Source organism: Canis aureus, chromosome 18 (assembly GCF_053574225.1).
Source record: "Canis aureus isolate CA01 chromosome 18, VMU_Caureus_v.1.0, whole genome shotgun sequence".
NCBI classification, from domain to species: domain Eukaryota; kingdom Metazoa; phylum Chordata; class Mammalia; order Carnivora; family Canidae; genus Canis; species Canis aureus.
Window position 1 is genome coordinate 57,924,711 of NC_135628.1, and position 21,054 is coordinate 57,945,764.

A 21,054-nucleotide genomic window follows, 5' to 3' on the forward strand; every position below is an offset into this window, starting at 1 on the left:
TTTTGGTGTAGTCTCGGTAATGTAATTTTTTTTTTTTGGTTTTTCTTTCCTAAGGAGACATGTATGGAAATATGTTTCTTTGGCTAATGCCAAAGAGATCACTGCTTATGTTTCCTTCTAGAAGTTTTATGGTTTTGGGTCTCACGCTTAGATCTTTAATCCATTTTGAGTTTATTTTTGTGTATGGTGTAGGAAAGTGGTCCAGTTTCATTCTTTTTGCATGTAGCTGTCCACTTTTCCCAACACCTTTTGTTGAAGAAACTGTCTTTTCCCCATTGCATTTTCTTGCCTCAATGGTCATAGGTTAATTGACCTAAAAAAGAATAGGTTTATTTGTAGGCTTTTTATTCTGTTCCATTGATCTATGTGTACCATTCTGGTTTTGATTATTACAGATTTGTAGGATATCTTGAAATTTGAGGTTATGATACCTCCACCTTTCTTCTCCTTTCTCAAGATTGCTTTGGCTATTTGGTGTCTTCTGTGGCTCCATAGAAATTTTACTATTATTTGTTCTAACTCTGTGAAAAAAATGTTGGTATTTTGGTACGGATTGCATTAAATCTGTATATTGCTTTGGGTAGTATGGACATTTTAACAGTATTCTTATAATTCATGAATATGGACTATCCATTTGTCTGTATCATCTTCCATTTCTTTCATCAGTGTTTTCTAGTTTTTGGAGTACAAGTGTTTCACTTCCTTGGTTAAGTTTATTCTTAAGTATTTTATTATTTTTGGTTCAATTGTAATTGAGATTGTTTTCTTAATTTCTGCTATTTCATTATTACTGTATAGAAATGCAATAGATTTATGTATATTAATTTTGTATTCTATTTTATTGAATTCATTTATTCTAGTAGTTTTTTTGGTAAAGTTCTTAGGGTGTTTTATATATAGTGTTATGTCATCCACTAGAAGTGAAAGGTTTACTTCTTCCTTACCAATTTAGAGGACTTCTATTTCTTTTTGTTATCTAATTGCTGTGGCGAGGGCTTCCAGTGCTATGCTGAATAAAAGTGGTGAGAGTGGACATTCTTGTCTTGTTCCTGACCTTAGGGGAAAAGCTCTCAGTTTTTCCACCATGTATGATGTTAGCTGTGGGTTTTTCATACGTGGCCTTTATTATCTGAGATATGTTTCCTCCAAACCTACTTTGTTGAGAGTTTTTGTCATGAATGGATGTTATAACTTGTCAAGTGTTTCTTTTTTTTCTGCATCTACTGAGATGACTGTATGTGTTTTTTATCCTTTTTTTCTGTTGTTGTTAATGTGATGTATTGTGCTAATTCATTTGTGAATATTGAATCACATTGCAACCCTGGAATAAATCCCACTTGAGTATGGTGAATGATTTTTTTGATGTATTGTTGGAGTCAATTTACTAATATTTTGTTGAGGATTTTTGTATCTACATTCATCAGAGATAGCAGCCTGTAGTTTTCTTTCTTTGTGCAATCTTTGTCTGGTTTTGGTATGTGAGTAATGCTGGCCTCATAGAATGAATTTGGAAGTTTTCCTTCCTTTTCTATTTTTTGGAATAATTTGAAAAGAAAAGATATTAACCCTTCTTTAAATGTTTGGTAGAATTCACCTGTGAAGCCATCTGACCTTAGGCAATTTACTCAACTCTGTTTCTTCAACTGCTAGGCTTAGTCACTGAGGGACTGATGGAGATGTCACTTCACAGAGCTGGGAGTGGCATGGGGGCAAGGTGAAGGGATGTAATGAATTAAGTTGTACAATAGCCTGCAGTCTCCAGCCTCAAGTCCCCAGTCCTCTGTGGTGGGTCTTCGAAGAAAATTAATAAACAGGTGGTGGGAAATTGAAGGAAAAAAATATTGATTCTAGGAGGCACATTTTTTGCATTTTAACATCTTTAAATCAAGGCACATTTTAAAATTGATGGCATGCCATAGTTGAATTAGCAGCATTATTTTTCTTTCTTGGTGGAAAATAAAATGCTATATATTACAATTTATAATATCTTAGATTCAATAAAATGTGGTAGTGATAATTATTGTAAGAGACCAGCTTTTCCTCAGAGGCAGGCAAGGTTTGTTTGGGGAGGTAGAATGGATCCCTCCACATTTGTGACAATCTAAGAGAGCCACAGCTGTCCAGTTAGGATTCTGTTGGAGAAGGTGTTCGGCAGAAATAGGGCTCTCTCATTTTATGAAAAAGCCCTGCTAGGGCTAACTCTTGTGTTATCAACCCTTTCCAGGTTCCTCATAATGAAGGAATTGCATGTACCTGGAAACTCCTTTTTTTCAATAAGGGAGAAGAGTTAACCACAATAAACATAAGAATATGTGATTAGAGGAAGGTAGAAAGCAAGTGGACAGGCTTCCCAGGTCCCCTCCAATACCACTTCCCTGTGGTTATGTTTTTGTTTTTGTTTTTTTGTTTTTTTTGCCAAGTCAGCCAGGACTATTGAGAAATCACTGCCAGTAGACCCTTCCTCTGACCTTTCCATCTTGTGTGATAGCACATTGTTGGCAAGACTGGCCCCAAATCTAACTGGATGGACATCAGTTACTACTGTGTTTGAGCACACAAAAAAACTTGCATGGGAAGGGAAGACTGAATGGCTATACCATCTCAGTTTGGAAAGAGGCTACATCTGCCTTCAGGGGAAGTTTGCACCCTGTTCCCTTCAGAATTGTCCACATAGAGTGTCTGTCAAATGGTAAATGCTCTACAAACATAAGCTATTTTTACTTTTATAATTATTTTTGGCAAGACATTTTTAGAAGACATGAAGGATCTATTATGGAAAACCAGAAATACTAGTCTGTTTTAGGGTGTCTGGGAACGTTGGGATTAGGGAAGACCTAAACATTGGTTTTGTGGGTTAAGTGATCAAGTGCCCCAGTTAGCTTGGGGCTGTCTCACTTTATACCTATTGGTTGTCTCAGCAAAGTTATAAGTGGGACACACTTTCATTTTCAAAAGCATCCTAGTATAGATACTAATTTATATGATCACTCTGCTTGCATGTCATGTGGGGTCAGTTTTTCCATTCCTATTCATACAATATGAGTAAAATTTTAAATATAGACATATAAAATTGAATTAGTGAGATACTTAAAAATTTAAGGATCAGAATTTCAAAACCAGGAAATCAAGAATAAATAAAAACTCAAATAGAAAAGAAGAGTAAATAAGAAATACCATAGTGGACAAATTTCCATATTGGACTTGTTAAATGAAAAGCATTTGAGATATTAAAAAAATAATTTTTAAAGATTTTACTTATTTATCTTAGAGAAAGTGAGTACACATGTGTGAGTGGAAGAGGCAGAGGGAGAGGGAAAGAATCCTAAGCCCTGATGCAGGGCTCAATCTCATGACCAGAGCTGAAACCAAGAGTGAGATGCTTAACTGAGCCACCAAGGTATGCCAAAAAAATAATTTTTTATTTTTTTAAAAAAAATTTATTGATTTGAGGAAGAGTGAGCAAGAGAGAGAGAGCATGAATAGAGGGAGGGGCAGAGGAAGAGGGAGAAGTAGACCCCCCGTTGAGCAGGGAGCCTGACTTGGGAATTGATCCCAGGATCCTGGGATCATGACCTGAGCCAAAGGCAGATGCTTAACTGAATGAGCCACCCAGGTGCCCCAAAGAACAATTTTAAAATAAAATGTCAAAATGAATGCTTTTAAAGTGCTACATTAAGACATGTAATGATAAATCTTAAAAGACAAAGTATCCAAAGATTAAATAAGTTGTAAAACAGGGTAAGAATATAAGTAGAAAATGAGGCAAAAAAATAGATCCAGAAAAACCCATTCAATCAGTATATATCACTGTATATAATATACATATCTATGTATACTTATAATATATTTATATATACATCATATTTATCTTCTTAGTAAAACAAACCAAAAACTAAAAGAGAATGGGAAAAAAATGAAAGCCAGGGCATGACGGGAAGCCAGTGAATCACAACAATTCTATGGTCACGGCACCTTCTCACAGTGCAGGGGCCAAGCAGAATCCTTGGTTGGGGGAGAAGTAGTGTGAGGTCACCCAGAGAATAACCTGGATCCTGTAGGGGCCAAGGGAAGGCCAACCCGAGATGGGCCACTTTGGCACGAAGATTATTTTTGAGTTAAAAGCAATTAAAGCCCAGCAGATTCAGGAGAAGCTCCTTGCCTCTCCCTCAACTGCCTAAAAATAATTTAGATAAAGGATCTGCTCCAGGAAGAGAGCTATCACTATAGATAAGTACATTATGATATGAACTAGGTGTGGCAGACAGGGCCTCTGTAGTCAAAGTCCTCTGTGTCCCATTGTCCCTGAGCGGCCCAGCAAATGTGTGTTTACCGAACATTTATTCTTTTTCATCTTCCTGTGTATGGATTGCATTCCCTGCCTTTAAAGTCCCAGATCCCTGCCCCTTCTCCTTAGTTCAGGATGACCTATACGCCTCATTCAGCCTGACAGCCTCTGGAATCTCATGTCTGTGTGGATTCCCTGGATTTAAGAAATTAAATCTTATTTGTCTCCTCTTAATCTATCTCATGTCAATCGGATTCTTAGTCCAGCTAGAAGGACCTTGAAGGGAAGAGGAAATTATTCCTCCTCGACAGTTGGCATAGTCAGCAGGATAAAATTCTCTGGATGATATGAATCAAAGAGTCTACATCCTCTTCTCCCATACCCCATTACACCTTAGCAATTTCTTATAACAGCGTTGGTAAGACACTGCATAGTTGAATATATGATATACGCTGCTTTGGTCTCCAAATGCATAGGTATTCTATGGTTTTGTTTTCAGACTTTTCTGAAAAGTGGTCATGCATCAAAACCTAAAGTTGCAGATTAATGAAAGCACGCCAATCCCAAATTACGTTGGTAATGAAGTTGTTTGCAAAGATGATGAAGTTGACATATAAAGAACACCTCTGCAGTATAACAATCAGCCCAGCACCAGACAGAGTCTATGGTATCACTGCATTTTCAAAAAGCATATGCAGCAAGTTTTGTTGAACAAGGACTATGAAAAATGAGAGCAATTTGATCCACTAATTAGAATGCCTCCATCAAATCACAATGGCTCAGCTAAGGTCAGGTACCACTTGCTTGCATTTAAGGAGGAGAAAGGTCTGCAGTTCTACATCTTTTCTTATTTATTAACATGTGAAAAGCTCCCGATTTTTTTAATTAACCCAAGCAGTTGTTCGCATGAGAGATTTAGTTTAGCAATTTGATGAGATGAATTCCACATCATGTTAAATTAGAATCCTAGACACTAAAGCCCCAAATCTAATTTTCACCCTAGTTTATAAGGTTCTCTTGAAAATTCTATTATCCTAATGCACACCTCTAATTCCCTACCTCCTATAAGACATAGTAATTCCTACCAAATGCAAAGTCAAAAATATCTTCAATTGCCATTGTGGAATATTTAAGTTTTATATTTACTGTATTTTTGAGATTAGGTGTAGAGATCCAATCTCATATTTCCTGAGGGGTACCTGGGTGGCTCAGTCAGTTGAGTGTCCCAACTCTTGGTTCTGGGTCATGGGATCAATCCCCACATTGGGCCCCAGCCTCAGCATGGAGTCTGCTTGTCCCTCTCCCTTTGCTCTCTCCCTTCTCTCGCTCTCTCTCAAATAAATAAATATATAAAATCTCTAATATTTCCTGAAATTGCAGTACTTATAAGTTGTGGCAAAATTCTTGATCTAACCATGAGTTCTGCTAAATAAAGATTTTGCTTGGGCCAATAATTTTACCTAAACTCCATGTGCTTCTAATTGGGGTAAGTTCTTAAAAACTCAATCAATATATGATTCAGAAAGCCAAATAAAAGAAACAAAAGGAATAGTAAAGCCAAGGAAAGGCATTCTGTATCTCTATAGGTAGACCCAGGAGTGATTTCTGGTCCCAATATAGACACATTTTCAGCTTTAAAAGATCATGCCAAATTATCTTCCAAGTCAGCTGTACCAATTTGTAGTTTCTGTTGATATACTCCTTGTCCACACTTGCTATTTTCTGACTTTTCAGTGTCAGTCTGATGAATGTAATATGATCTATCACTCTGCTTTTAGGATGCATTACCCTAATTAGGGGTGAGATTGAGCATCCTTTCATATATAGGGGCCATTGGGTGTTTTTTTATTCATGAATTACTGCTCATGTCATCTGTTCTTTACAGTTGTCTTTTCCTTACTGATTTTAAGAGTTTTCTTTGGGGATCCCTGGGTGGCTCAGCGGTTTAGCACCTGCCTTTGGCCCAGGGCGCAATTCTGGAGTCCCGGGATCGAGTCCCACGTCAGGCTCCCGGCATGGAGCCTGCTTCTCTCTCTGCCTGTGACACACTCTGCCTCTCTCTCTCTCTCACTCTATGTCTATCATAAATAAATAAATAAATCTTTAAAAAAAGTTTTCTTTATAAATGCTGATATTAATCAATTATCAGCTATATATGTTACAAATATGTTCTCCTTGTTTGTACCCTACTTTTTCTTCCTCCCTTCCTTGTTACTTTCCCCCAAAATATCTGTGGGTTTGGAATAAGAGGGGGATCTATCCATGTCAGTTCAGCCCATCACATTGTATAGAGATTCCCAGTAGACTCTTCCTCTTAAATTTTCCCATTCCTAGCTGCTTCAGCAGTCTTTCCTAGCGAACTTTTTGGAAAAATAGACAACTCACTTGACATATGAGTTATTTTCACTTTCAAATTGTGAACATACAGTAATTATTTTTTTATTTTTCCCACTGAGTACCATTTGGAATTAAACCAATTTCTAATATTCCTCTATAACCTTAGCTGACTGAACACATAATTTATGGGTAATTGCATAATTTATGTGCAACTTGACAGCTGCTATAATGCTTAGCGAATTTTAATAACATTAGAATTATTTGCCTAAATGGTATTCTGAGAGTCAAAATTTTCATTTTGTTCTGTTTTTCCTTCTCCAAAGCTCTTAATTCTGCATGAAATACAACATTAAGTCTACAAATATTCTTGCTTTCAGTTCTCAGGTTATATCGAAACTCTATTTCAGTGGTTTATAAATTCTCTAAGGAGAGAGACTCTGTTGATTTTGCTTCCCAATGTATTCCTTGTGCTGGAGCACCATACCTGGCACATAGTAGCTTCTTTAGAAAATACTTGCTTAAAATAAAATACTTGCTTAATGAATTATATGATGTATAGACCCACAAAAATTTGGCCATATATCTTTAAGAATCTAAAACTGTTCAGAGGCTGTGGACCAATAAATCTGTTTTGAGGCATGCATTCTAAGAAAGAGCTCTGATCAATGCAGGCAGATTTATATACAAGGATGTTTATGCAGTCACTACTGATAAATAACTTTGGAAGCATAAACATGAAATATTCAACAATAATGAATTTGTTCAAATAGTTATGGGACATACAAATAATAATGTCATGATGTCGTTAAAAATCACATTTTCAAAGCACATAAAAAACACATACAAAACAGTGTTAAGTAAATAACACAGAACCCGGAACCGAATTATTCAACATGATCCTAATTTTGGTATATGATATGCAGGCATAGAGAAAACCGGAAAGAAATAGACCAGTAGTTTTCAGTAGCTGTCTTTGAGGGGTGGGAATCACCCATATGTATGGCTACTGCATTAGACTGCAAACACCTTAAAATTAGTACCAAGTATTTTAGCTTGGTATTGCTATAGTTTAGCACTGCACTTGGGACTTGTGGTACTCAACAATTCATTAGAAAATGCCCTTAAAAACAGTATAAATACTTAATCCTTTATAGCCCATTATCAATAACTTGTCATTGGTCATGTATTCTAAAATTTCTTTTATCATATATTTCTGTTTGCAGACAGGTGGTTGGCGGGCCATGCCAGCCGCATCCACCACAGGCATTCTGGGGCCTGGAAATGGCAGAGGCTCAGAGGCACCAGCCCTCGAATGCCTGCAGGCTGCGACGACAAAGTGTTTTTGCAGAATTTATGACTTAGTTGTGTGAAAGGAACTCTGCATGCAGAGTGTGTGCATCTTTGATTTGAAATACAGGTATTTCCATTCACTTCTGGTGGGAGGTCATCAAACACGAGGCACTAAGCGTGCTGAGCCTGCCATGGCTTCCATAAATTATCTATGGTGATTGCATTTTGGCTACTTAAGGATGATTTGGAGTTTTGGGCTGTATGTTGTCATTAAGAAATATTCTGATCTCATCACATTACCCAGTTGATTGCTGTTGAACAAGAAATGCAGCAAGACTGGAAGGCAAACCAAAGAAAGGCTTTTGTTTGGAGCCTGAGAACTGCAGTTTGGGAGAGACTGAGGAGCAGGAATGAAAAATCTGTTCCAAAGCAAGGAGAAAAGAGGCGGGCTTACAAAGGCAAAGAGGAGGCTCCCTGTAAAGCCACGTAAGTTGTTTGTCAAGAATTGTGATTGGTGTTGACAAGCTGAAGCTATTCTCACCTGCACGTGGTTGGTTGCTAAGGGCTATCACTAAGCAAAAAGTCTGTGTTCTAAGAAGAAAGAAGTTCATTTCTTGACACGGCAGCATTGCCACTGGTGCTCCAAGATGCTTGGCAACGACCTATATTTTCAAGTTTATCTTTTCTTTCAGGTGGGGATGTACATCAGCTCTGCTTCCTCGATGGCCTCCTGACTCCATTTGGAATCAGTCTCTCAGCAGCACCGACTCTGTGTTGATATTTTCTTTCACGTCGCTAAGATCTGATCCTGTGTGGAAAGTGTGAGACTCTCAGTGCTGGTTAGTTGTGGGGTCTGCTTCCTCAAGTGCCTTCCTGGGCTTTTCAGTTCTAGATCACAGGTCCTCCTGGCACCAATGAGGAGGACTTCGGGAAAGTAGGAAGTGTCCTCAATGGGGGGCGGGGAGAGGTGCTCCAAAAGAAGTGGGATAGATCTCAGAAAAGATCTAAAGTGCCCATAGCTATGCAGGAAGGAGAAATCCTCCTTCAGGGGCCAGAGTCAAGTATAGGTGCAGCAGCCGAAGCCGAGGGGCCTCCAGCCCAGCATGGGCACCAGCTATACCCTGTTCTGACCCAAGTGGTGGTAGGTGTGAGTCCTCTAGGAAGCTATGATAGTACAGGCACACAGAAGCCTCTCACCAAGCCCCCATCCCTTCTCCACCCAAGGTAGGTGAAGCAAGCTCTACACTTGCCTCTGCCTTCCCATTATTCTCCTTCCTTGAAGACTTTTATGTGGTTCTAGTTGCCTGTCCAGGCCCTGCACCCCCCACCTGAGGGAAGCTGGGCATTTGGGCCACGGAAACACTGAGAGCAACATAGCCAAGGGGAAACCAAGACAGTATTTCCAGAGCAGGATTAGAGCTGCAGGGTCACCAGGCTTTGGAAACCCCAACACCCAAGGGCAAACAGATATCAGAACCCCTCATCCTCTTTCTAGATATCATAGAAGCTCCCGGGGTCTTTGTTCTACCCCAGGGAGATGTGGGAGCCAGCACCCCAGTGGAGAATGAGACCCCCGCCAGCCCGATCAGATGGGGGCTGGGGATCGGTTCTTTGCGACCGTTTTCTTGCTAGCAGTTCTATGTGACCGTGCTTTCACAATCCCGTTGCAGTTTAGCATTCACACCATTACACTCACTGCTAGAGTTGCAAGGAGTGTGGTTTTCAGGCCCTGATAACCAAGTCAGGCTTCCCAAAAAAGATGTCAGGGAAGAAACCCAAGTCCTATCAACCAACATTTGATCCCAACAAGGCAAGAAGCCTTTTGTCTTCTAGCACGTGACAGCAAAGTGCTGATCGTCTCACTGGCAAAATACCTTCTGTCACTGTCAGCTGCCAGCGTTTTCTGTCGCCCCCAAATGCCATCCATGGTTATGTATTCTACCCACCATGCCCCTCTTTACATAATTAACAGCCTTCTGCAGTGGTTAATGGATGAGGGAAAAGCTCTCTAAGGGGTTGATCTTAATTTATCCCCTGTCTCCTACAGGAAGACACGTGCTTCTGTGCCAAAAGTAGACATGACATGATGGGGAATTTACACATGGCCTTTATGGGGTAATTTACTGGCAAACTTGGGTGTATATTATTGTAAACTGCTGCATCCCGGGTGATTACAAGATTAAGAAAGAAGGAGTGAATTGCTAATCTTGTCAGTCCAACTGTTTTCTTCCTTGATAACATTTGTGTTATTACACTGGGTGATGAAAGATTGTAATTGGCTGTTGACACTGATTGAAGGAAGGAGACGTTGCTTTGTTTTGTTTTAAAAGGAGAATTAATTAGCTTGGTGAGGGAGGTAACGCGATTCAAATCTGCGGCTCTCCTCACAGCTGCAAAACAGAAGTGAACTGTCAAAGAGTGTTTTCATCTCTTTCTTCCCCACCTGTTTCTCTCCCTTTGATGACATCTTTTCCTAGATTTAACACATTTAAGATGCGCCCGCCAAAGAAAGTGGGTGGGGGCCGGGGGCCAGGGAGCCTTCAGGAGAAAGAGAGAGAAAATGTTGCTTTCAGGATTCACACCAGAAACGCTGCAAATGTGTGTGTTCATTTGCATGTGTTTAAGCAGTGTTGGAGGAAGATGCCAGAGACGGATGAAGCCAGGCCAACTCTGTGTCACTCAAGTTGGCCTAGACCGGTAACCAACACCTGAGACGGGCCACCCATGTGGTAGCCAGAAGAGAAGGTTCTAGGTAAATCGACACACCAGCGTTTGCCTGGTTTGGTCTCGAGATGTTGGAGTGCTTGAGCAATGAAATCCTGCTGTCCTGCAAGATGCCCTATCTGCTTGAACCAGATACATGTACCTGGTCCCTTTCCGCCCCCAGAGAGAAAACACAGGGCCAAGAACTGGGATAGACAGGGAAGTGGATTCATACCCTCACCCTTCACCAAACCCACCTGCAAAATGTTTCTTGTTCCCTGCATGGGCTGCTGGCCTAGGAGCCTGAGATCCCAAGGAAGGAATGCTTTTACCAAGGGATGTGTCAAATGTTTTTGGGGGAGGAAGAAGGTGAGACCGCCGCCTGGTCCTTGTTGGCTCCTTCCATCCCTGGGGCCACAGGCAAAGGAGAGGATCGTGGTCACTATGAGGGGGAATTTGGAACTCGTCCTGGTCCTTACATGTCCAGAGGCTCAAGTTCATGGAAGGCGGCACCACCGGTACAGGTAGGAGAGGTGCCAGGCACTTGAGGATCGAAGGTTGGGGTCATTCCACGAGGCAAAGCCCCTTGAGGAGCTGAGGGGCAGACAGAGGGCAGAGGGAACACGGCATGCAAGGCCAACTAAGAAAGTTGTTAACACCAACTATGGCCTCACAGACAACTGCTACAATGCATTGTTATGAATGGATTAGTGCATTGACATTAGCAAATTAATTTTATTAGCAGTGACAGATCCCTACCCCTTTGCATTTTCCGTAAGACATATGACAGTTGGCTTAATTTTTGGTTTCAGGTTACAGGATAGCAAAGGGAATTGTGACTGAAAAGGGTGGCGTGTTTGGATGAGGTGACCTATCACATTAGGCAGAAGCATGCTGCTTCACTCCACTGTTTGGACGTTAGATATTATTTAATAGTCCAGCCTCGGGCCCGACTATGCTGGCCTGCCCCTGTAATTCTAATCTCTCCCCCGTGGCAGAGGGTTTGGGAGTCTTGCAATGTACATTCCCCAGAATATTCACCAGCAGTAATGGGGGACAGTTTCCTCAAACAACATGTACTTGGTGTGACATGGGAGGCAGAAATGAGAGGCATATAATTGATCCTCTGGCAACAGCGGGCAGACAAGAGGGCTTTTGCAGATGTGTCATTGTATAATGGCTTCTAGATGCTTTCCTTGAGGACTTCCTCGAGTGGCTGAACTAGTCCCACTAGTGGCCTACCTCCTGTGAAAAATAAGCCATTAGATTAGGTTACAGTGGTCTGGGTCTCCATTACACACAGTTAAGCCTAATCCTGATAACACTTGTATAAAAGGGATGACAGGTTTTCATTTTCTGATACAATTACATATGCAAACATATTTACAGAGACCAATATTTTCTAGAATCAAAATTTGAGCAATACTGTAACATTGATTCTTGTGTGAAAGAGGGATATTGGACAATCCAGTGGATAATGGATGGTGCATTAAACTCCATTTGTGCCAGATAGTGAATTATTGAAAATGAAAACTCTTGTAATGATCCTTGTAAAATGGTTGAAGGTTTATGATCAAAGTATAATTCAGGGATGGCATGTATCCAGGTAGATGAGATAACATAATTTAAATGCTTTCTGAGATGGGCCTTGGAGAAACTAGAAGAATGGTTAATGCGTACATTAAACATTCTGTAAATTACAGCTACTTAAGCAAATTGTTGATAAAGGCTTTGTGATTTAATTACCTAAGTTTCCATCTTGTGTATTTGATCTTCTTGATTAACCCAGAAGCCATGGGTTAAGCCATGGATTCAGATACCAGGAATACTGGGTACATTTGGATGTGTGAACATTTAAGAACCAGCCCTGTTTCAGGGTGCTGTTTTGCTATTAACTTCCTGGGTTTTATATTCTTGCTTGCATTACAGAACAGATCATAAGTTCTCAGAGAAAAGGTAGAAAATAAGTTGTGAATTCAAAGACGCATGTTAACATCATGGCGAAAAAAACAATTCAAGACTAATCACTGACTTTTAGCATATAGAGATCTACACCAAACGGTCTCTGAGATTTTAGTGCTGGCACAACACTGTGATTAAGACTGTAGATTCTGGAATCAGTCTACATGGGTTCAAATACCAGCTCCACTGCTTATGATTAACTGGGCCATTAGTTCCTCTGTGCCTCAGTTTCCTGGCCTGTGAAACTAAGATAATTTTCTAACTTCAATGACTTTTCATGAGGATTAGGTGGAGCACAGTGCCTCATACATGGTAAATATAGGTTTACTATTAGTACCATGTCACCTCATTTAATTGCTGGGATGAAATCCATTCTCGTAACCACATTAAAGACTCCAGGAAATTGATGCTTGGCCTTCATGAAAGGAATATGTTCATGCAGTAAACTTCATTTGAAGCTATTATGGGAAATAATAAAACTCTAATAATTTTCACCAGAAGCTCCCTTAGCTTCAGAGTGCATCTGTGTACCAGAGTCACGTGCAATAATGAAGCCAGATGCTAAATTTTTGACATGCTGATTAAGAAAAAATCAGACATGAACATAACTTAATTTTAATGATGGGATGATTTTATTAAGTTAATTTGCAGATAAAGAACATCACTGAAAAACTCTCAACAAGTACTTGCATGGCCAGATGTGCTTTCTTTTTCTTTGAAGAAGTTTTGACATTAATATACACTCAATTCATTGATCTGTGCTTATCTTTGATGGTTGCTTGAATGACGAATAGAAGCCAGGGACAAAGAAATTGGATCTTTTCTGTCTTCCACCTATATGCTCGAGCCCTTATTAATGAGAGAAATCTCAGGCTGAGACACTGCTGTGTTATCTGCAATTACACTTCCATACGCTGGGGTCACAAGCTGCTCTGGAGAAGACTGCTCCACGGGGGAGATAGAAAATTTGCTAAGGCATTGAACTAAACCATGATGTAGTCTCCTGGAGGGTTCTCTACGTTTTGGAGGCTTGCAGTTCACATTGTAGAATTCCCCGTCCTCCGTTCCCGTATGACTTGAGTGTGAAGGGGCTTCAGAAGCAGCCAAGGTCGGTCCAGCATAGGCTCAGGGCCAGTTGGGAACATCAAGCCTCATCCTTCCAATACAGTTGTGCTGTGACTTTTTAAAGAGATGAATTTTACTTATCCTATATTTAAATACAAAATCTCCCATTTGTTTTTTTCTTTCGGTGTCCTGGATCTACGGGCTACTGGATAACATTAAACATAGATTAGGTGTAGCCAACTGCTTGGAAAGACGCTTTCATATTAAGATTTATGTAAAAGCAACAGACTGGAGATAAAGAGAACTGGCCATTGCAGTATTACCAAAAAAATCAACATGTTTTTATTAAAGAAGATTTGAGATTGGCTATAGCAACTTACTGCCTGAGCCTCTAAAACCTCCAAAAGTAGACGGATCTTCCTTAAATTTCTAAGGTAGAAACAGACTTGTATGTAGCCTGAGAAGTGGGTTACGATTGATCCAGCTGCTAGGCATTAGGAAGACAGGTTGCTTATGATGTTTGTAGTGAAAGGCACTACCGCCACTATCCAAGGCGAAAATTGGAGAGCTTTTGAAACAGTACACGAGCACTTGAAAGGTAATGGTGATGGGAAACACCTGCAAGAAATTTATCACTTTTATTAAGAAACAATGTACAGATTCAAGATAAAAACCAGGTGTCTGATAAGTTGTTTCAGAAGGTAGAAAATTACTCTTCATGAGAAATCATGGTAAAAAGACCCATTCGGTTTGGCAAAACAGTTTATTACAAAATTTCCCTTTCCTCCTGAAATTTCTGCTCAGATAACTCAGAAGGCTGGAAATCAGTGTTGGTATTTATAAGCTTGAAATCTGAATATGAACTCATGTCTTTAGCTGGCCTACTACACACCCTACTGCTCTGCAGCCTTCTCCTCCCCCAATCTTTGTTCTTAAAGTATGATACTGAAGGAAGAGCAAAGAGGCTGGAAAAATCAGACTCCCCTGTCCCTTCCCACCTCTCCTCCACAGAATTCGTTCAGAAGTCCCACTTTATAAATCATCCCTTTTATTGGAGGATGAGGCCATTCTCTAGATGAGAGCAACTAGCACAGAAATGATCTGTGCTTGCAAGTGATGCATAGACGTTTTCATTGTGCTGAGGAACCACCACTGCTTCTCCCCTTGGTTCACGGGCATCTTCTCACATGTCAAAAGATATAAATAATTCAAGAAGCCAACAAATTATTACATTTTTTTTCTTAAAAGGTATGGGTCTTCTTTTAAATGGAGACCAAGCTTCCCCCCACCCCAACCCCGCCAACCTCTGGTACACTTGCAGCCTGCCTTCCTTGATTCAAACTGAGGATTATTTGGTAGAATGGCTAGCAATATAATTAGGTAAATCTCAGAGGAGGTGTCTCAAAATGGTACTGAGAATAGACAGACAATGAACTCCAGGCATCAGCCAATACCAGCTCTGAAGATGTAAGCTTCACCCTGGGCAGCCTACTTCAAAAACTGGAGAGTCTTTAATGCTACCCTGAGAGGCATCTTCCTGCACCAAGCATCAAAAGACACAAGGTGCTAAATACAGAATGCTCTTCCCCCCGCAACACCACCGGCAATCAGAGAGCAATCTCTTGCGTGTGTCCTCCATTCCTTCTCAGAAATGTTAGAAGTCTTGTAAATGAGTCTCAGAAATGTTTCCTCTTATTGTTTCCTTGCCAAACAGCTAATGGAGAGCGGGGACAGGTATCAGGAACCAATAAAAAGTTTCTCAGAAACTTGATGGAGTAAGAAATCTGGGAAAAAGTTCACTTGTTCCATTAATGCAAGTCAGACACTGGGCTGGGGCTGGGGCTGGCACTACAGCACCGAGTAAGACTGGTCCCTGGTGCCTCCTTTCTCTGCAGTGTCTATTGGCAGGAAGCTGCTGGAAAGAGAGCACAATACAGTCTCCACCCTAGCTTGGTACATAATGAACATATTCCAACACTTATGACCACTTTTTACTTACAAATATTGTTCATACTCATGTTGAAACATCGATCAATAATAAGGTATTAATGGATTTTATCTACACTGACAGTTGTTTCAACCTAAGAATGAACACACCGGTGAGATCTACTTTTCAGAATAAAGCTATTGAGACCAAAATGCTTTGTTCCTCAAAGGGCAGAATTACTCATGATTCTATTTACTCCAGGCTGAAGAGAAACAAACTACAATAATGTAGGATCTTGATTTCTAACCTATATGATAGAGATCTTTTCAATGTGTATCTGTGCATTTGCCCAGGTCTTTGCCACGTTCCTCTGCAGGGGCCAAGGGCAGGCCGCCCATAACGTAGCACAATGGCATAGTCATTATTTTGAATTGAAGCTACTTGGGGAACCATAGGTCCAAGGACACTCAGACCCTCTCCTGTCCTCCTGAAGCAGAAAATAAATCTCCCATATGAAAGGTACTCTCTCTGTATTAAGAGCTAAAAAGATATCCTCATTACCAGAGAAAAGGATTTTGAAGCCAAGAAAGCTATGGAAACAAACTTTGTTACTTTTCCTTTACTAATCTACTACCTCAGCCCAAATTCCACTTAGAATTCCCTAATAAAACTCCCAAATATCCATTTTCTTTATGCTGTCAATTTCTCACAGATTTACTGTCTCTGTCTAAAATGCACAAAAACTCCCCACCTTGCTCATTAATTCACATCTCAGTTTCATTATTGGGTCTGTGTGCACAAAATAAGATGTTAGTTTCTCCTGTTAATTTTCTCCTATAGATTTTGTAGTCCAGCCAGAAGAACCTTGGAAAGAAGAAAAATATCGTCCTCATCTTCAATTGGCCTAGTTGGCAGGTTACACTTCCACTGGATATTTGCCGTGAAAGTTCTGCAGCTTTGAGATCTTGGGACATCGGACAGATAGCTGGTAGAAGGTGAGATTTCTTACCACACCAGCTCCCAGAATCTCTGTCTACAGAGTCCAGTGGAGTGAGAGTGGTGACAACCTTAATTTCTCTAAATTTAGATTAGGAGAAAATATTGTGGAACTGGTTCCTTGGGCTCGCTACTCTTGGTTTTACGGATTTATTTCCTCCAAGAGATTGTCACTCTTTTCCTTTGTATCTTTTGTGTCATCATAGAAAGGAATTACCAAACCTTGAGGAAGGTCCATACTGTTTTCTGCTGTGGCTGCACCAATTTACATTCCCACCAACAGTGCATGAGAGTTCCCTTTTCCCCACATCCTAACACTTTTTGTCTTTTTTATTTTAGCATTCTAGCAGGTCTAAGGTGATATTTCAGTTTTGCATTTTCTTTATGATTAGTGAGGTTGTGCATCTTTTCACGTATCTGTTGGCCATCTGAATGTCTTCTTTGGAAAAAACCGTTCAAGTCCGCTGCCCATTTTTACATTAGATTTTTTGGCGCACGCGCGCGTGTACGTGTGTGTGTGTGTACGTAGAGTTGTATAATGAGCTCTTTATATATTTTCGATATTCATCCCTTATCAGGTATATCATTTGCAAATATCTTCTCCTATTCAGTAGGTTGAACTTTTTGTTTTATTGATGGTTTCCTTCACTATACAGAAGCTTTTGAAGCTTTTTATTTTGATAAATAAAAATTAATTTTAATTTTGTTTTTGTTTCCCTTGCCTGGGGAGTCAGATCTAGAAAAATGTTGTTAAGGCCAACATCTAAGAGATTACTGTCTTAATATTTTAAGGAGTTTTACTGCTTTGGGTCTCATAATTAAGGCTCCAAACCATTTTGAGTTTATTTTTGTGTATGGTGTAAGGATTTGTCCAGTTTCATTCTTTTGTATATACCTGTCCAGTCTTCCCAACACCGTTTACTGAAGAGACTGTCACTTCCCCATTGTATATCCTTGCCTCCTCTCTTTTAATTGACCATATATGCATGGGTTTATTTCTGGGCTCTCTATTCTGTTCCAATGATCTGTGTCTACTTTTGTGTCAGTAGCATATTGTTTTGATTACTCCATCTTTGTAGTGTATCTTGAGTTTGGGATTGTGATACCACCAGGTTTGTTCTTTCTCAAGATTGCTGTGGTTATTTGGGGTTTTGTGTGGTTCCATACAAATTTAACTGTTATTTGTTCCAGTTCTGTGAAAAATGTTATTGATATTTTGATGAGGATTGCATTAAATCTATATACTGCTTTGGGTAGTATGGACGTTTTAACAATATTAGTTCTTCCATTTTACGAGCATGGAATATCTTTCCATTTGCTGTGTCATCTTTCATTTTTTTCAATATTCTATAGTTTTAGAGTACTAGTCGAGGTATTTTATTCCTTTTGGTACAATTATAGGTAGGATTGTTTTCTTTCTCTTTTTGCTATTTATTAGTGTACAGAAATGAAAGATTCCTGTATATTAGTTTTATATCCTGAGACATAAATGAATTCATTTATCAGTTCTAATGGTTTTTTTGGTGGAATCTTTAGGGTTTCTATATATGGTCTTCTCCAAATACTGAAAGTTTTACTTCTTCCTTACCAATCTGGATGCTTATGTCTTTTTCTTGTCTGATTGCTGTGGCTAGGACTTCCAGTATTATGTTGAATAAAAGTGGCTAGAGCAGACTGACATTCTTGTCTTGTCTCAGGTTTTAGAGGAAAACCTGTTAGCTGAAAGCTTTTTCTCATTGGGTATGTCAGTTATGTTTGTCATAATAGCCTTTGTTATGCTGAGATAGATTTCCTCTAAACCCACTTTGTTAAATGTCAAATGCTTTTTCTGAATCTCTTGAGATGGTTATATGATTTTTATCCTTCACTTAAAAAAAAAAAAAGATTAGAGAGAATGCAAGCAATGGGATGGGCAGAGGAAGGCAGAGAATCCCCAACAGATTCCCCACTAAGCATGGAACCCTCAACACAGTGCTCAATTCCAGGACCCCAAGATCATGACGTGAGCCAAAATTAAGAGTCAGACACTTAACCAACTGAGCTACCAAGGTGCCCCATCCTTCATTTTGTTGATGTGATGTAACACATTGATTGATTTGCAAATATTGAACCATACTTGCATCCCTAGAGTAAATCCCATATGATAATGAATGACTCTTTTAATGTATTGTTGGATTCAGTTTAATATTTTGTTAAGGATTTTTCAATCTGTGTTTATCAGAGACATTCGCCTATAGTTGTAGCGTCTTTGATTTTGTTATGAAGGTGATGCTGGCCTTTAAAATGAATTTGTAAGATTTCCTTCCTATTTTTAAGAATAGTTTGACAAAACAAGATTAACCCCTATTTACTTATTTTTAGGATTTGTTTATTTTATAGAGTATGCAAGTGGCAGTGAGGCAGTGTGAGAGGGAGAGAAGCAGACTCCCTGCTGAGCAGAGAGCCTGATGCAGGGCTTGACCCGAGGACCCCAAGATCATGACTTAAGTGGAAACCAAGAATTGGAGCTTAAACGACTGAGCCACCCAGATCTCTTAACTCTTCTTTAAATGTTTGACAGAATTCATCTGTGAAGACATCAGTTCCTAGACTTTTTTTTTTTAAAGATTTAATTTATTTATTCATGAGAGACACAGAGGGAGGCAGAGAGAGAAGCAGGCTTTTGAGGATTTTTTTGATTATTCATTCAGTTTCACTACCAGTAACTGGCCCGTTCAGATTTTTTATTTCTTCCTGATTCATTTTTTGGAAGATTGTATACATCTAGGAATTTATACAGATTGCCCAATTTGTTGGCATATATTTTTTGTATGCTCTTATAATCCTTTGTAGTGTTGTGATGTCAGTTGTTACTTCTTTTGTCCTTTTGCTTATCAATTATGTTTAGCTTTTCAAAGAACCAGCTCTTGGTTTCCTTGATCTTTTTTTTTTACTGTTTCACTTATTTCCACTCTTTTATTATTTCCTTCATTCTACTAACTTTGGGCTTTGTTAATATTCTTTTTCTAATTCCTTTATATGTTGTTAAATTATTTGAAATTTTTGTTTCTTGAGGTAGGCCTCTAATGCTATACATTTCCCTCTTAGAAGTGTTTTATTGTGTCCCAAAGATTTTGGACTGTTTTCATTTTCATTTGTCTCCATTTTTTCATTTCATTTTTTATTTATTCATTGACCCACTGGTTAGTAACATGTTTAGGTTTCATGTGCTTGTTTTTTTCCATCTTTGTAATTTCTAGTTTCATACTGTTGTGGTCAGAAAAGATGCTTGATAGGATTTCAATCTCCTTAAATTTATTGAGACTTGTTTGGTGGCCTAACGTGTGATCCATTCTGGAGAATGTTTTACGTGTACTTAAAAAGAAGGTGTATTCTGTTGTTTCTAGATGGAATGTTCTGTATGTATGTATAAAGTCCATCTGGTCTAGTGGGTCATTTAAGGCCACGGTTTCCTTATTTCCTGTCTGGATGATCTATTTACTCCCTTCACTTTACTCTGTAAATAGTCTGAAGTATGTCTCTTATAAGCAACATACAGATGGATCTGGCCCTTTTATTCATTCTGTCACCCTATGTCTTTTTTTTTTTTTTTAAGATTTTATTCATTTGAGAGAGAGAGAGAACACAAGTAGAGGGAGGAGCAGAGAGGAAGGAGAGTGACAAGCAGACTCTGCTGAGCACAGAGCCTGATGCAGGATTGATTCCAGGACTCCAAGACCATGACCTGAACTGAAGGCAGATGCTTAATAGACTGAGCTATTCAGGTACCCCCTTTTATCTATCTATCATCTATCTATCTATCTATCTATCTATCTATCTATCTATCTATCATCTATCTATCTATATCATCTATCATCAATCATCTATTTTTTATCTATTTATTTTTTTAATAAATTAATTTTTTATTGGCGTTCAATTTACCAACATACAGAATAACACCCAGTGCTCATCCCGTCAAGTGTCCCCCTCAGTGCCCGTCACCCATTCACCCCCACTCCTCACCCTCCTCCCCTTCCACCACCCCTAGTTCGTTTCCCAGAGTTAGGAGTCTTTATGTTCTGTCTCCCTTTCTGATATTTCCCACACATTTCTTCTCCCTTCCCTTATATTCCCTTTCACTATTATTTATATTCCCCAAACGAATGAGAACATACACTGTTTGTCCTTCTCCGATTGACTTACTTCACTCAGCATAATACCCTCCAGTTCCATCTACGTTGAAGCAAATGGTGGGTATTTGTCGTTTCTAATGGCTGAGGAATATTCCATTGTATACATAGACCACATCTTCTTTATCCATTCATCTTTCCATGGACACCGAGGCTCCTTCCACAGTTTGGCTATTGTGGACATTGCTGCTAGAAACATCGGGTGCAAGTGTCCCGGCGTTTCATTGCATCTGAATCTTTGGGGTAAATCCCCAACAGTGCAATTGCTGGGTCGTAGGGCAGGTCTATTTTTAACTCTTTGAGGAACCTCCACACAGTTT

General features: G+C 39.5%; 1 protein-coding gene and 1 long non-coding RNA gene across 3 annotated transcripts in view; one reads left to right on the forward strand and one right to left on the reverse strand.

Moving 5' to 3' along the window:
- The first annotated feature begins 4,723 nt into the window (after positions 1 to 4,723).
- On the forward strand, positions 4,724 to 20,326 carry LOC144289138 (uncharacterized). Its single transcript, XR_013357173.1, has 4 exons — positions 4,724 to 8,398; positions 8,605 to 8,751; positions 16,410 to 16,564; positions 20,161 to 20,326. It is a non-coding gene; the product is annotated as an uncharacterized LOC144289138 (long non-coding RNA).
- Positions 13,187 to 21,054, reverse strand: part of SLC35B4 (solute carrier family 35 member B4) — a 45,788-nt gene continuing 37,920 nt past the window's right edge. Inside the window, exons 9-10 of one of the 2 annotated variants that reach the window (XR_013357169.1) lie at positions 14,023 to 14,260; positions 13,187 to 13,756 (exon numbers count right to left, since the gene is read on the reverse strand). Coding sequence is in view for 1 of the 2 variants with exons in the window: in XM_077857407.1 (XP_077713533.1) it covers positions 14,187 to 14,260 (74 nt within the window). In the remaining variant the exon portion in view is untranslated. Of the gene's footprint in view, positions 14,261 to 21,054 lie in introns of both variants that reach the window. The other variant, XM_077857407.1, reaches the window with a different exon arrangement.